The 15,005-nt window shown below is 36.8% G+C and overlaps 1 protein-coding gene across 3 annotated transcripts in view; it reads left to right on the forward strand.

Moving 5' to 3' along the window:
- The window catches only part of WAC (WW domain containing adaptor with coiled-coil), a 63,460-nt gene that overhangs the window by 894 nt on the left and 47,561 nt on the right, over nucleotides 1-15,005 (forward strand). For all 3 annotated transcript variants that reach the window (XM_040591909.1, XM_040591907.1, XM_040591908.1), the window contains exons 2-3: nucleotides 17-53; nucleotides 1,486-1,681. In XM_040591909.1, the coding sequence (XP_040447843.1) occupies nucleotides 17-53; nucleotides 1,486-1,681 (233 nt within the window). The remainder of the gene's footprint in view (nucleotides 1-16; nucleotides 54-1,485; nucleotides 1,682-15,005) is intronic.

Here is a 15,005-nt window from a genome sequence, read left to right on the forward strand (position 1 = left end):
CTCGCTTTCTCTTTAGCTGTCACGACCGCAGGGGGGACTCGCAGCCCTACCAGGTACCTCAAGCGCCGGCCGCTAGGCCCAGGAGGAGGAGCAGGGGAGGAGAAGGGGGGGGGGGAGCTACTCCAGCGGAGGCTTCGGCCGCCGCCGCAGGCCGCGGGGCAACAGACGCCTCGGTCCCGTCCCTCGGCGCCGTTTCGGGCCCGGGGGACCCGGGGGGGGGGGCGGGGGGCGGCGGCCGCGCGCGGAGAGAACGGTGCTCCGGCGCTCCTGTGAGGCCTACGAAGCTGGGGCGAGGAGGAGAGGCCTAGTGCGACCCGACTAGGGCTTGGGCCTACGAGTCGGGGAGGGTACGGTACGAGGGGCGGGAGAGCGAGCCGGGGTCATTTGCAGTGGAGTGGAGATCCAGGGGGAGGTGAGTTTCTCCCTTTTAAAAACAAAAGGCATCTTGTTCTTCCCCCACCCTCCTCCCCAAGTCCTTTCTTCTCCCCAAAACTGCTGCTGTGGACTGTAACCTGAGCAGGGCATGGGTTTATACCCTGAATAACAGGGGTTGCCAGTAAAGCTTAATTTCTGCAGTTGCCAGCTGCTAGGCATGTTCAGAAACCATCAAATCCTTAAGCTGCTGACAATAACCTCAGTTTCTGTAAGGTGGATCCTCTATTCCTTTGCTATGTCTACTGAAAAAAAACCCAACCCCAAACGGTTCTCAGGGTGTGAATCTGGGGAATGCTATATATTGTGGTATCGCTCTCCTTAGGGCACAGAACTGAAGTGTTTTATTACATTTTTGTGTATTTGTATCACTGTGAAGTGTAATCCGACAGTCCAAGGCAGCTGTCAGTGACAGTTCATGTAAATGTAAACACTTGCCACTCGGAAGCTGGCACTGCAGAAATCAAGCAGATTAAAGTGAGGTGGAACATGTAATTTTTGGTAAATACTTGAAAAATAATCATAAAATTACATGTTTGGGGCTCCCAGAATTCTAGAGGTTTTTATTACAACCGTTACCAGGTTGCTAGTACTGAACAAGCGTTGCAGAAGTTCAAGGTAATGGTGAAACCCAGTGGCCTTGACTACATTATGAAGGACTGATTCAGTGTAACTTTCTGTTTAGGTTCTTAATACTGAATGGAGACTTGTGCTTCTCCCAAAATTTCAGAAGTACTGTGGCCCATTTACTGCTGAAAGGCTGTAGTCCACCAGTGAAAAGATAGAGGAACTAGGATTTTCTGAACAGCAAGTGTTATGTTGGATGTAATAGTGGGAGACAATGATTTGAGTTCTAATTACAGAACTTGTTGCTTTAATGTAGGTAATTAAAATTAGAAAGACTAATGCAGATTTTTTTAAACAGGAAATGAAAATTAATTAACTTTAAAAGGTGTTTTGGAAAGAGATGTAAAATTTAGAAATAAGATTTCAACATCAGTTCTGTAACTTCACATCTAATGTAAATGCCTATTCTCTTGTGATCTATTACAGGCTCTTAAGTACTCATCCAAGAGCCACCCTGGTGGCGGTGATCACCGTCATGACAAGATGCGAGACACCACAGATCCTTCACCACCAAATAAAATGTTGCGGCGCTCTGATAGCCCTGAAAACAAATATGGTGACAACACAGGGCACAGTAAAGCAAAAAGTGTGCATACTCACAGAGTTAGAGAGAGGGATGGTGGTGAGTTATCTTTAATTAACCTTTATTTAAACAATTACTAATTTCTTATAAATTTAGCCATTATCACTGAGGTGATGAGAGTGTTACACTAAATGTGCCTTGTAACGTGCTTGGAAGACTGCAGTGAAAACAAAGTGCAAGTTTCATTGGAAGCAATAATTTAGGCATTGCAACACCTATTAATTTTCTTATTTTTACAGGTACAGTCATTTTTCTTATAACCACAGAAATTACACTTATTTTTCTTTTTTTAAAACTAGCGTTTCTTTTAATCTAGACATACTGCAACATTTTATAACACAAGATAGTAGTATGGATTTTTTTAACAATAAATATTAGCTGGTTTAGAGACTTTTTAAAAAATAACTTTGTGTATCGTAGTGCTATACTGTGTAGTTACATATTTCGTAGACTAAACCCCATAAGAAATGAAAAAAGCTGCTTTATATTTAGCTGCTGTGTAGAACAATGATAACCAAAGGTAGCACTTGCTAGAGCCTTTCTTGGCAGGAACTTCGAGAAGAATGTTCTCAGTCAAGTCAGCCTCCTGTGTTTTACGGGGTATTATAGACAGTAATATATATAAAATATCCCCAGTATTTTTTAACTGATCTTATTTTCTATCCCCGCTTCCTAGAAAAAGGAAAGGCTTGGGTTTTCCATTTAATAAAAAGTGGTAACAGTTGCAGTTTAGAAAATTCTGGTTACTGCCTGAATTTGGAAGTGTGTTTTCTGTTTTATAAGTACTGTATTTGGTCTTCGTATCAAGTTATAAAGTGAAGTATTTAAGTGGAGAACTTGGAGCTTTAAATCAGTGCTGCTTTGTTCTATATAACGTTAACAGTTTGTGATGTACAGACATATTTATTGCTGCACTATTTTTACTTGTTACAGTAGTTAAAAGAAAATATCTGTAAGTAGCTTTTAGGAAATACTAGTTTAACAACACAGATGTGTTTATGGTACCTGAGTGGTCTTAAAATTCCATTGGTTTTTTTTATCCTTCTTTGGATTAATACAGAGGCTGTATAGACCACTGATAATATCATATAATTGTGTAGGTATAATATAAAAATGTGCATCTTTTGTTAGCACACTGATCTTCATTATATCTGATTGTACTTGAAAGTACAGTAATCTAAGAATTAAATACATGTGCAAGGCCGGTAAGCTGGTATTCTGTGCTACTTTTCAGGACACAGGGGTGTCCTCTTACTTCCTGTTCACCTGTCCAAAGATACTCATCTTACACACTCTTGCAATTCTGTTCTGTTCTGCTACAATCAGTAATTCTTTCTGCTTCAGTGGAGCTACATTTAGTGGAGTTATGCATATATGAAAACATCTGGAGGATGAGGCTCTATATGGGGAGCGTATTTGCTTATTTGTGTGTTGGAGTTGTTTTTAAGGTAGGAAAGACATTCTGGAGTTCTCCCTGGTCCATCTGGATTTAGTAGTTGGAGAATGACCTGAAGCATGGATGTATACAGTAACAATGAAAGAAAACGAGTTATTTGTAGTTTTGTAAGTGGAAGGAACATTACCCTACTGTACCTTTCCTTCCCCAGGCTGTTAACACAGTGGGAAATTTCATTTACTGTGATCTGAAAGCAGTCCTTTGCGCATCACATGTTAATAGACTGCGAGAAGGAGTAGTCTTCAGCGGTCTGAGAGAAGTTAGTAATTTTAAAAGATGAACACTTGTACTGTTCAATGGAAATAAGTGATTTTTTTGTGGTGTTAATAAGATTCGTTTGGCCCCAGTTTCAGCTTTTTAAAATGTATTCAAAACAACCAAAGTTACATTAAATCTTGTGTATTGTACGTAGTAAACCAAAGCTGAGCATGTGTAGCAGAAGGATATTAACTTTGTCTTTGATTTACTGAATCTTTCTGTCAGTGCGAATTGAAGGTAGGTGTTGAGTGAAATGCTGTGGTATTATGAATATTTGCATATTGCTAATATGCAGAAGACATAATTAATGTTTTACTATGTTCTCTGTTGAATTACACTGAGGTACTGTTAGTGATACAGTATTCCCTTAGTTTTGCAATTACAGACATAAAGTTGAAAAAATAAAACACCCCACATTTAAAAAAAAAAAAAAGTAAAACTTTTCGTTGAAGTCCTAATATGACTAAAGAGTATCAGTTGGCTTTCATGCTACTGTCATTTTCTGGTTTGTTTTCTTTTCTTTTTACTTTCTCCTGAGGAGGGAAAAAAGGTTAGGGGGATGGTGGTGGTTTGTTGTTTTTGTTTTTTTTATTGTGATTGCTGTGCATTTCATTATTTTAAAATCAGTGGTGCTTGATTTGGAATTACTACAAAGGTGTTATTGCCTTCCTATGATCTGGCTGAACTTGAAACAAACCTCATTGAACAATCTCCAGTATTTATTTCCCCAAACTACATTAAAATCCCAAACAATCTTTTTCTGTCATCCCCTAGGAAACTAAACAGAAGAAAAATGTGGAGAATGGCTACTGAATGTAAAGCCAAATTAACCTAATCTCTCCCTTTCAAGACAGTGTTTAAAAAGTAACTCCTATGTATGTCTTAATGATTTTTGTTAGGAAGTGTAACAGGAAGATTCACTGATACAGCATGCTGGTACTTAGAACTCATTTAATCATGGCTGGTTCGCTTTTGTGGTAAAGACAACTGGCTAAAAAGATTTAAGTGTACATATATGAAATGCAAGAGCTATAATTAAAGTGATTGAAAATAACTCAAAAATGGTCAAATCTTCCCCTGTGAGTACCTTTGGTACCTGTATAAAGGTATTTGTTGTTACAGCTTATTTTTGTAATACTTGTGGCAGAATCTTTTGTATGTATAGGACTGTAATCCATGGTAAGAAATTCAATTAAGGTTTTAAAATGTGTGTTATGGGTAAGCCCTCCATACTGATACAGTGCAAACAAAGCATTTTTCAAAGTTGCTTACTGAATGGGTTCTGTGGAAAGAGACTGCATACAGAGGCGATCGTTTCTCTGGAGAGGGACTTCCAAGTTTACCTTGGACTAAACAAGGTAGAGTACTTGCAAGTTTTTGTCATGTCCCTGTTTTCCAAAGAGTACTTATATATCCAGCATATGTAAAAACTGCAGTAAGTTTGTTCTTGCTTTCAGGTCCTTGTGCATGTATGCGAGTGTTGAAAACATAATGAACAGCTACCCCCTTCAGTGCATCTCTTATTTATAAGTCAGCTGCTATAAGCAGGCGTGGAGTTTGAAGAGATTAGGGGGTCTTATGAGACTACCTCAAGTGTGAAGTTCCTTAACAGTAACAAATCAGGACTTAAAGGTAGCATTGTTTACAGGGACTAGAACTACCAAAGGACCTTGTGGATGTGGAAAAGTGTTTCCACTAAAGAAAAAAGGGAAGTACAAAGATTTGAGGGTTCTTGTGCTTGAGAATGGACAAACTGGGAGCATAGATCGTCCTTGTAGGCCTTTTTAAATGCATAAATGAGGTGATATTGGTGTATAGGAAAGAAAACAAAGAGGTCAGATTGGTAGGGCAGCTTTGGGAATGTCATAAGGGAGGTATATGTATTATTTGGGATTAAAAATTGCAAAATTCAACCCTAGATAAAAAGGAAAAGGATGTTTCTACTTGAATGTATGGAGCAGAAGGACCTACTAAAATACATAGTAGAACTTTGTGCAAAAATAGTTCAGTTAGGCCATCTGTACTCAGTTGTTTCTTACTGAGTGTTATGCTACGTTTATGTTTAAGAGACTGAAAACATGTTTGCTTCATGCCATGATCTTACTGAATTGTTTAAAATAACATGGGAAGGCATTACTGTACATAGCATTAAATCTTTTTCTGGGTTGTGTGCTATGTAGGCTATTTTCATGAATTTTGACTAGAACTTGAGCTATTTACGTTCCAAAATATAGCTGAACTTTTGTGAATGTTTCTTTTGCACATTTTTTTTTTAATTGGCAATTAATACTGTCAATGACCACTGTTATTGACTAATACATTTCTAAGATTCAAAATCCTGCTACTATTAGAGACTGAATGGAATATTTTAAATCGTGAGTTCCTAGTTTTATTGAAGTAGTGGTGGGAGCTTGTCATGGAGTGTTGGTTTGCTTTCTTTCCAGTGGTTCCTGACGGAGTTAAGAGGTGTCATAGCAAAGGGACAGCTAGTAGGTGGAAACATAGAGCTAGCATTTCTTTCCTGTCTTAATAACCCTCACAGTAGAGGACAAGAGGCTAACTGCTGGTTAAATTAGCGTGATCATTGACCAGCAGTCAGAAATAAATAGGGCGTTAGGCCAGGTACAAGAGAGTGGAAGCTGCCTGGGCAATGTGCATTGGAAAGAGGAAATTGCAGGGTAGATGGTAAGAAGGAAGTCAGAGAGTAATGAAGATAGCGAAGGGTTGAAGAAGCTGCAATAGGTTCTGTTTAGTTAGTACTAACTGCTGTTAATGTTAAAGCAATTATTAATTACTATGAAAATGTTTCTTCATTGTAACTGTATGGTCAAAGCTGGGATGAGAGAAATCTGTGATCACAAATGGGAGTAGGTTGAACACTGCCCCCAACGTCCAAGTGTAAAAGGGGATTCACTCCCCTGTTCCATGGATGTTGCCCGTTTGGATTGCTCTAAAGGAGGTAGGTTTTGGTGGTGGGTTTTTTTGGTGGGTTGTTTTTGTTTTGTTTTTAAGATAAATACGGTTGCTTCCAGGACTGTTCACATCTTAGAAGCTTTTCTCTGAATTAGGAAAAAAAAAGATGGAAAAATTAGATTTCTGTGGTTTCCTGATTTTGATAAAAGCCGCCTTTCAAGTTTCACTATTATTGGTATCTTCAGTTGGGATTGGGGAATTAATTTAAGTTTGCTCCAAAAGTTTAAAAGTTTTAGATAGAAAGTGACTTTACATTTGGCAGTGTTTCTGAAGTGATTTTTTTCTGGATCAGTTGTATGACCATTATTTTCATGTTTTTCTATTTGGTTACTCTGCTGTGAGGATCTAATAGGGAAGAAGTTGGAAAGTATGTGATCATGGAATTGCAGTAAAGGATAAACGGATATAACTTACCTGTGTACCTTTTGAATTTTAAGGTTTAGAATATTAATGTTCCAAATTGCTTTTGAAAAGTAGCTGCAAAGCTTGCTTTTAAAAAGCACAGGGTGGATGATAACACACACACGCACCCCCAACACCCCCGATTTTACTAATTTATTGATATTAGGAAAGAATTGTCATTAATATGATGGTATTAAATGCTAAGTCTTTATGCATTTAGGTGGGTAGTCTCCTTTGTGTTTCTTTTCATTCTTTTAATGAAGTTCAGGTAGCTGGTGTAGGTTGTGAGAGCAAAGATGTAGTAATGGGAGACTTTACCTGAAATGGAAGCTGCAGCAAACAGCAATAAGCAATGCCGTTCATTCATAACCTATTGCAGCACACGCTTCCCAAAGTCCATTGCTTTGGGACTCTGACATTGGGAAGTTCCCATTTCACTTACTATTCTTGCTTTCTTCTATTTGCTAGTATATAAAATACAGATCTGTAAAATAGGTCCTCTGAAGGTTTCCCTTTATGATTGATCTGTTTAAGGAAATAATGGATCTTCAAGTGTTTTAAGAACTCATAAACTTTGTGATTTTAAGTGTGGTATGTTCAAGTCAGTCTAGTAGCTAGACCTGGTAAGCTTTTGTAGGTAAGCTTATTTTATGTTTTGGAAAAGGAAAATACTGGCTATATACAAGATTTGTTAAATTTACTAATCTTTAGTACATAGCTAATCAATCATAAGCGAATGATTTTTACTTAGCATCATGCTTTCTTAATATATGGTTCTAGCCTCTGACTTTGCAGAAATGTAATATACAGCTTATTAAACTTTTGGGTTGCTTTTGTGAAGGTGAAAAGAAGCAATGGAAACTTACGTTTCTGATGAGCCTGCTGCTAGGCCATAGTAAGGATAGCAATTTGTAAATTATGTTTTTTTTTTTTTACTGGGGCTACTCTGTATTCTCCAATTGCCCCGATTAAAGTTAGTTCCTTAACCATTATTTGGGACATGGCTGCTTTCTAAGGAGAGAAATACTGTTTATTGAGAGCTTACATTTGTTTTTGCTGCTGTTTCTGGCTATTCTATATAAAGAGTTACAAAGGCTATTGAGTAAGCCAAGTGTCATTAAAACTGAAGAACTTGGAAGAGAAAGCTCTGCCTCTGTTTTGGCTGAGGGAGGAGGTGATGCTGTAATAACTTTGTTAATGGCGCCCAACTTGCAGTGTTAACTACATCTGTTTATGAAGTCAGGCTTTTATACAATTTCTTAGGCGCTTCCAGGGGAAAACCTGTCAATGTACAGAGAAACTGTTCCTTGTATAGTTCTTCAGCAAGGAAAAATATTGTACCAGCAATGAAAGGCAGTTCTCAACACTGATGCTTCTAGGCTTATGCTTTGTCAGTAGTTTGTTGTAGTGTAAAAATGAATCCTTTCTGGACTTAAATGTAGAGCTTGAAAAGAGAGAAACATTTCTTAATATTGAGTAAGACTTTTATCCTGTTAATGTTTTCTATTGAATTATGAAGGGATCACAAAACTTTGTTGTACTTGACTGCAGTTCCCTGCTGTAACTTCAGTGTTAGAAGATTGTTTCCTTTCTTGAAGACCTTTAACAGACTTCCTACCTTTTAACAATAAAACTACCCTAGAAGAAGCATATAATTTCACTAGGTTCCTCTATCCCAATAATATTTTGCTAGTGGTAAAAGAATGCTGTTTAGTTCTGGGCTGCTTTTGCTTGTTTTAAACATTTTGTGCAGGTTTGCTTTTTTACCAAAGCAGTGTGGCTTTCCATTTGGAAGCACTAGCCTGATTGTACAGGGAATTCAGGTCTAGATTTTGACATGAACCTGTATCCCTTCAGTACTTTTGCCTATTAAAGAAATACTAACCAGAGCAATTGTGTTCTACCAAATTTTGCGGAGTATTTTATCCCTTCTCTGAAATCAGGGATTTCTGCCTGCAGTTGTACGCACAGAAGGTAATCTTAGAATTATACCATGGGTTAAAACTTTATTTATTGAAATTTTTGTTGGAAGTGTTGCTTTGTGAGACAGCATTTTGAAATTCATTCATTTTGCAGTAAGTGGAAAATCTATGGTAATAAATATGTAGGGAACAAAGTTGCATCAGTTTCTGAAGCTTCAAAAATAAACTGCTGATCCTGTAAATTTTAAACTCTTCCTAAATAATTCGAAGACATCTCTTGAATCTGATATTCACCTATTTTTCTGCTATGGGAAGTTTTTTCTCAGACATTCAACAGCCAAAAACCCTCAAACCACAAACAGTGAAATAGCCTGGAGTTCTCCTGCATATATTTTTACATCCCTCCTTTTCCTCTTGGGCAGTGTTTAATTTTTTTCCCTACTTTCAAGCTTGTGAAGCAAGGTGCGTGTTTTAAGGCACAAATTACACTTGCCTACTGACTGGAAGTAAGACTCCTGGAGCAATATTGAAGAATAATGTCCAGTTGGAATGTCTGTCATCCAGGTTACTGGAAAGGGGGATGAATTTTTGAGCAGATGGCTGACAAGAGACCTCACTATTCACTCTATCAGTGGGTTGAAAGATGTGTGGTAAGCTTTTTGTGGCCTTGACTTATGTTTCCACATGCAGTGATTGTTATACTGTGTTTTAAATGAATGGAAAACAAGAGGCTTGAAGAGCTTTGATTAGGCCCCATAGTACTTTGGGATAAGCATTCTGTTCCTTACTGTGACTACTGTAATGGGAAAAGTTGCAAAGGGGACACTAGGTCAAAGTTTAATGCTGTGATTTTTTTCTGCCCCAATTTTAAAGCATAACTTATTTTGTTTCTACAGCAGAGGTAAGATAAAAATGTTAATATCTAACTTTTGTCATTGCTCAAAAAAAGAGATATAATGAGGTATTAAAGTGCCTTATGACAAAGGTGAGGCAGTCAGAAATAGGAAGAGTTATTTTCAAGAGCTAAATTCCGAGTGTCTCAGGGCTGCGGGAATCTTCAGGGGGTCTTTTTTTCTGTCTAGACTTTTGTTACAGATTTTCTGATACTTGACAACTAACTTCTCTGACCTGCTATCTTGGGTAGCTGTGAAACAGATGATTCTTAGCCACTGAATAATGTATTTTGAGATCTTTAGCTAAGAAAACATTGTTTACATTGTATGCTTTATAGATCAAAATCTGGTAACTGATAGAGCCCAAAAATACAAAATTTATGATCATCAAATGAAGTGAAGGTTTTTTTTCCCCCCTAAATGTGCATAAATTTGCTCTTGGACCTGAGTAATAACATTTTTTGTCTACAAGGAAGAAATTGTAGGATCATTCATATACTGTCAGTAACTTGAGACTGAATGGCAAATAATAAAAACTGTTTGCTGCTCTAGAGCTAGCTAAGCTATGCAAAAGTGAAAATGCTGATTAATCTAGAGGAAGATGTAGAAGTGGTCCACTTTGTAAAAAGTTACAGGAAGGAATGTGAGGCTTCACAGAAAGTAGATACTGTACAGAGCAATGACTCTTAAAACAGATGTGAAACTCATCACAATTAAGAGCATGAATATTGACTGCAGTGTTAGCCAAAAAGGATATATGATCGGAGGAATATCAAGTAGGACTAGAGATTGTCTCTTAGTGCTAATGTGACAGCTACTGGAGCATGGTCTCTGTTTTGATTCTCATAGTTCAGAAAGTATGCAAAACTGCAGATTTTCCAAGAAGGGCAAGAAAATGACTGCAATTGAAACTTGTGCATTAGAAGGAGAGACCTGAAGAGCTGTTGGTGTAGTTACTAACAAAACAGTAAGGGTTTATGTTCATTAATAATTACAGGGAAAATAAATGGTATACTGGCAAGTTCTTGAATGTAGCAAAAAAAGGGGCAAGATGCAGTTAGCGTAATGTAAATATTTAAAAAATATAAACTTTTGTGTTGTTACTATTGGAGTGACTTACTGTGATGATTTTTGCAGGGGTAAAAGTTTTGAACTGGATGACTTAAAGAAAGCTTTCTAAGAATTGTTTTATGCAGATAGTTGAACTAGTTGATCAAAGACCCACTGATAGATAAAACAGTAATGTGAATATTTCTAGTTTAAATGTTGTAGATTAGTGGACTTCAAATTGAAAGGAATTAAAAATTGTTAATTAACTTTGTAAGTAGCATTCCTCTGATAGCTTTCCTGCCCCAAGTGGTTGATCTTGGCTTATGGTATGTGAGGATTAAGAACCTGCAAATGTGTTTCATATTGCATTGTAGGATTTCTGGTCATTGAGAATACGCTGTTTTGAGTGCTGTTGTGGGGTAAGGTGGAACTATGATGGGGATCTGTTGGCAGCAGAATTCAGTATTTGCAGGTGCCGGCTGCACTGGTACAATTTTAAGTTTTGTGTGGTTTATCAGTGCATACTTTTTTTTAGGAGCAGCTATCCTAAAATTGCTTTTTAGGATTGAGTATAATCTAGATGATCTGATCTCTGAAATTTCTTGCCATCTAAATTGTTAAAAATTCATCTGCAGTTCAGTACAATTTATACCAGACAGTATGTAGAGTGTATTTCTTCAAAGATGATTACATGCTTCCACTTTCATGCAGGCTTTTGATGTTTTTCACTGATGTGTATGTTTACCAGATTGGATTTAATTTGTTGGCTGTAACTACACAGCTTCATCTAGTTGGACAGTATCGTGAGTATCTTGAAATTGCTTTGCTGTTTTAGATTTGCAGAATGTGCCTATGACAGAATGTAAATTTCTTCTTAAATGTTTTCTTTGCCAGAAGAACTTGTTACAGAAAAGTTGACATGCTTGTCTCGCATGCTTTTTAGAATGAAGGCCTTTCCCTTCCCCCCTCACCACCTTGCAGCATACGTTTGATTTCAGTTAAATCTGTGAATGTGACAGTTGGAGAGTAATTGATAGCTTCTGTGGATAAAGATTACTGTTTTGGATGGAGAAATGCTATAGTCCTTAAACTCGCTGTGTGTAGATCATGTTTATGCAGGGTAATGTGAAAATAGATAATAATGAAGCTAAAATTCTCTTCCCCCTCCCCCAAAAGTACGGGGTTACATTTAGAAGCTGGTTTAAGTTTATCCAATTCTATTGTTTCAGTTTCCACGTCTTGTCATCTTATTCACTGCAGTTGAGGTTTTAGTTTGTGTACAGAGAATTAAAACATTTAGAATATATTTTCTTCTGAATTCTGATACTTTTAATTCTGATTAAGTTTTGATTCTGATTAAGTTTTCACTTCAGAGAAATCACTAATGTGTCTTGCAGAACTTCTTGAAGAGCTGTGCTATAGGCAGAAAGAACTTGTAACATTTATTAAATAAAACTTTCCTTTAAATAGCCAATAGTCTGTGCCAGGACAGCTTGCAGATATATAAGATAATAAAGTCAAGCTACACAATGAATTAACCGTATGAAAATGTAATGAGGTGGTTTTTTTTTTCTTGCCTCCATATAAAGTGTGCTGACCTGTCTGGGTATTTTTCTTGTAATTCATTGTGACCGTAAAGGAAGCAGGGAGACTAATTGGACATAGGTTGAGCACTTCACAGTGACATCTGGTTCCTTGCTATCCATTTTTCTGATTCCCATCCTTAGCTTTGGCTTTGTCTGTGAATGTGAGAAACAGTCTTAGAGACTAAGATGGCTACAGGATGAGATGAGAAGCAGGATAAACTAGGTTACTTCTGCTTATATAAAGATTAGACTAGTTTTATTTAAATCTTAAGTAAGCCAATATTGAATGGAAATCAGTCACAGATATTTCTTGCAGTAATTTTACTAACATTTTGAATAAGAACAATGATGATAACAGTTGAACTAGTACAGCTTCTTACTGGGGAGAAAATATAAAGGAATTTTAAAGAAATTTGTAAAATTACATTTTCCTATTTTTTAAATACTTGTTTCTAAAAATGCAGGAAAAGCTGTAAGTTATGAAAACATTGTGTCATTTTTTGTGTTTATATATTTGGTTAGAAAATATTAGCCGTGTGTGTTTTACCAGTTCATACCTTCTCTGGTTTAGGAGGCAGTGGTTGAAGGCACATGATTTTGTGGCTCAGGAAATTCCAACTATAAAATCAGTGTGGGGGGTTGTTTTTTTGTGTTTTGAGGTGTTTTGTTTGTTTTGTGGCATTTTTTTTTTGGTGGGTCCTGTTCATTTGAAAACATCAAATTCCTTCTTACCTTTTTCTTACTTTTAGAGAGTTAAGGTAGCTACTCAAACATGAAAATGGCTAATCTGTGACTTCTCGTGGACAGCTGATTAAAGCCCCAGATGCTGCCCTGTTTATGTGGGGAAGAATAGAGCTTGGAGGCGCAGCTCCTTTTAGGTCTGTATAGGGCTGAGCTAAAAGAACAGAAATTCCCACCTAGTGGGTCTGAAAGGGGAATGATGTTGAATCACTTTGATAAATTAAGAGGAAGGAAATCTATTTGACTGTGTTATCTTTGTGGTTTTTAACCCCAGATACTACAAATCTTGAGTTTACTGCTACTTGCTATTTTCCCTTGAAGAGTGTACTTCAGAACTGGCACTGTCATTAGTAACTCCTTACAGTTTTGTCTGAGAAGCTGCCTACCAGAGAAAAGCTTGTGGAAAGATGAACTGTGAACATGCACATTAATCTATGCAGAAACAAAATACAATCAGCTAATTAAAAGTGTGTGTTAAAATATACTTTTTTTTTTTTTAGTAAAAACTTGAATAATTTCTGGCTTGTTCTAGCGAAATGAGAGCTTCAGATTTATTCTGTAACTGTACCTAAAGATTTGAGAAGATTTCAGTGATTTTGGTTTTGACAGTAGTGCTCTTTTAATCTGCTTATTCCAGGAATCTGAAGATCAGCCTCTTTGTTAAAAGAAAACGTGATTTGAAAAAATATCCATAGTAATGGACATGCTGCTATTAGACTTTTCTAGATTCAAACTAAGTTACTGTTTTAAATTAAGGGTATTGATACTTACAGAAAAGACCTCAGCATAGTTAAACTTTTTAAAAAAAACCCTCCTGTCTGTTTTTCAAACCTGTTACATCTGTTGCTGTAGGAATTTTGGTATCCCTAGTAAAATTATTTTTTTAAAAACTTATTTTTTTGGAAGAGAACCGTTCTGTATTTCACCATGTTATCATAGAAATCTGCTGTATTTAGGCATGTCAGGCTTTCTGAAAATATTTTTTAGAAGCAATATTTACAGCTCCATCCCAGTTGTACAGATTAGTTCCTTTCCCTTGGTTTCCTAGATTTCTTAAATATTATGCTGTTTTATGTGCTCCAAAGCAACAGACCTCCTCAGTGCTTTCCTAGGGTAGATCTCTTACTGAGTTTGTTAGTAACAAAGTTATTAATACTTATCAGTAACAAAAACAGGGACAGGAAGTTATGATTTGTCCTGCTAGTCTGATTTATTGCAATTCAAACATACCTATTCACTCCCAGATGTGGAAAAAACCAAAGAATACTTTTTTTGTTAAGGTGTATAATTACAAATAATGCACATCTACACATAAACTTTCTGTACAAATCAGGTGATGTGCTTTACCTTTTTTTTTTCCTGCTGTGTTTATTTGACATAATTACATTTTTCTGTATGATGGTGTGTTCACGTCAGGTGTCCCCCTTGAGTAACATCATTGGGAGTTCAGACTTCTTCTAGTCAAGTAGTTTGTTCAGACACCTGCTGCTGACAGGTTAGCATGGGCTTAATTTCAAAACCACTCATTGCTTTTGAAAGAATACTGTTTCTACTTCATTTAATATGAGAAATAATATGATCCTCTTCAAGTAGTGTAAAGTGTACCTCTTTTACTGGCAAAACACTGCCTATACTAATGATTGCTAATAGTATTTTGTATTGCCTTTTGGGGAATGTTTACTAGGGAAATAAAGACAGACAGACACTTGGGCAACCAGATAATCACAAAATAGATTTTCTGTTTGTAAATGTAACTTTAGCTTTTGTGAGAGGCATATTTTCCTCTAGTAAGGAAATTCAAGGCAAGACCAGTTGAATTTTAAGCATATATTTAAGAATTATTTAATGCGAAGCGGGAAGAATTGAATTGTCACCTACTGTGCTTCAGATACTTGAAAACCCTATTGCACAGTACCTTTTTTAAGCAGAGCTAAACATCCAGCCTGAAATTAAGGCTGTAAATCTGTCATATTAAAACCACAACACCATATATATTAATTCTTAGGTTGATCCTTGCTTTCTACCTCCCCTCCCACCCTGAGCCCTGGGCCAGCATTCATTTTTTTTAATGAAGAACTTCTG

The sequence above is a fragment of the Falco naumanni genome, chromosome 4, assembly GCF_017639655.2.
Source record: "Falco naumanni isolate bFalNau1 chromosome 4, bFalNau1.pat, whole genome shotgun sequence".
Classification (NCBI taxonomy): domain Eukaryota; kingdom Metazoa; phylum Chordata; class Aves; order Falconiformes; family Falconidae; genus Falco; species Falco naumanni.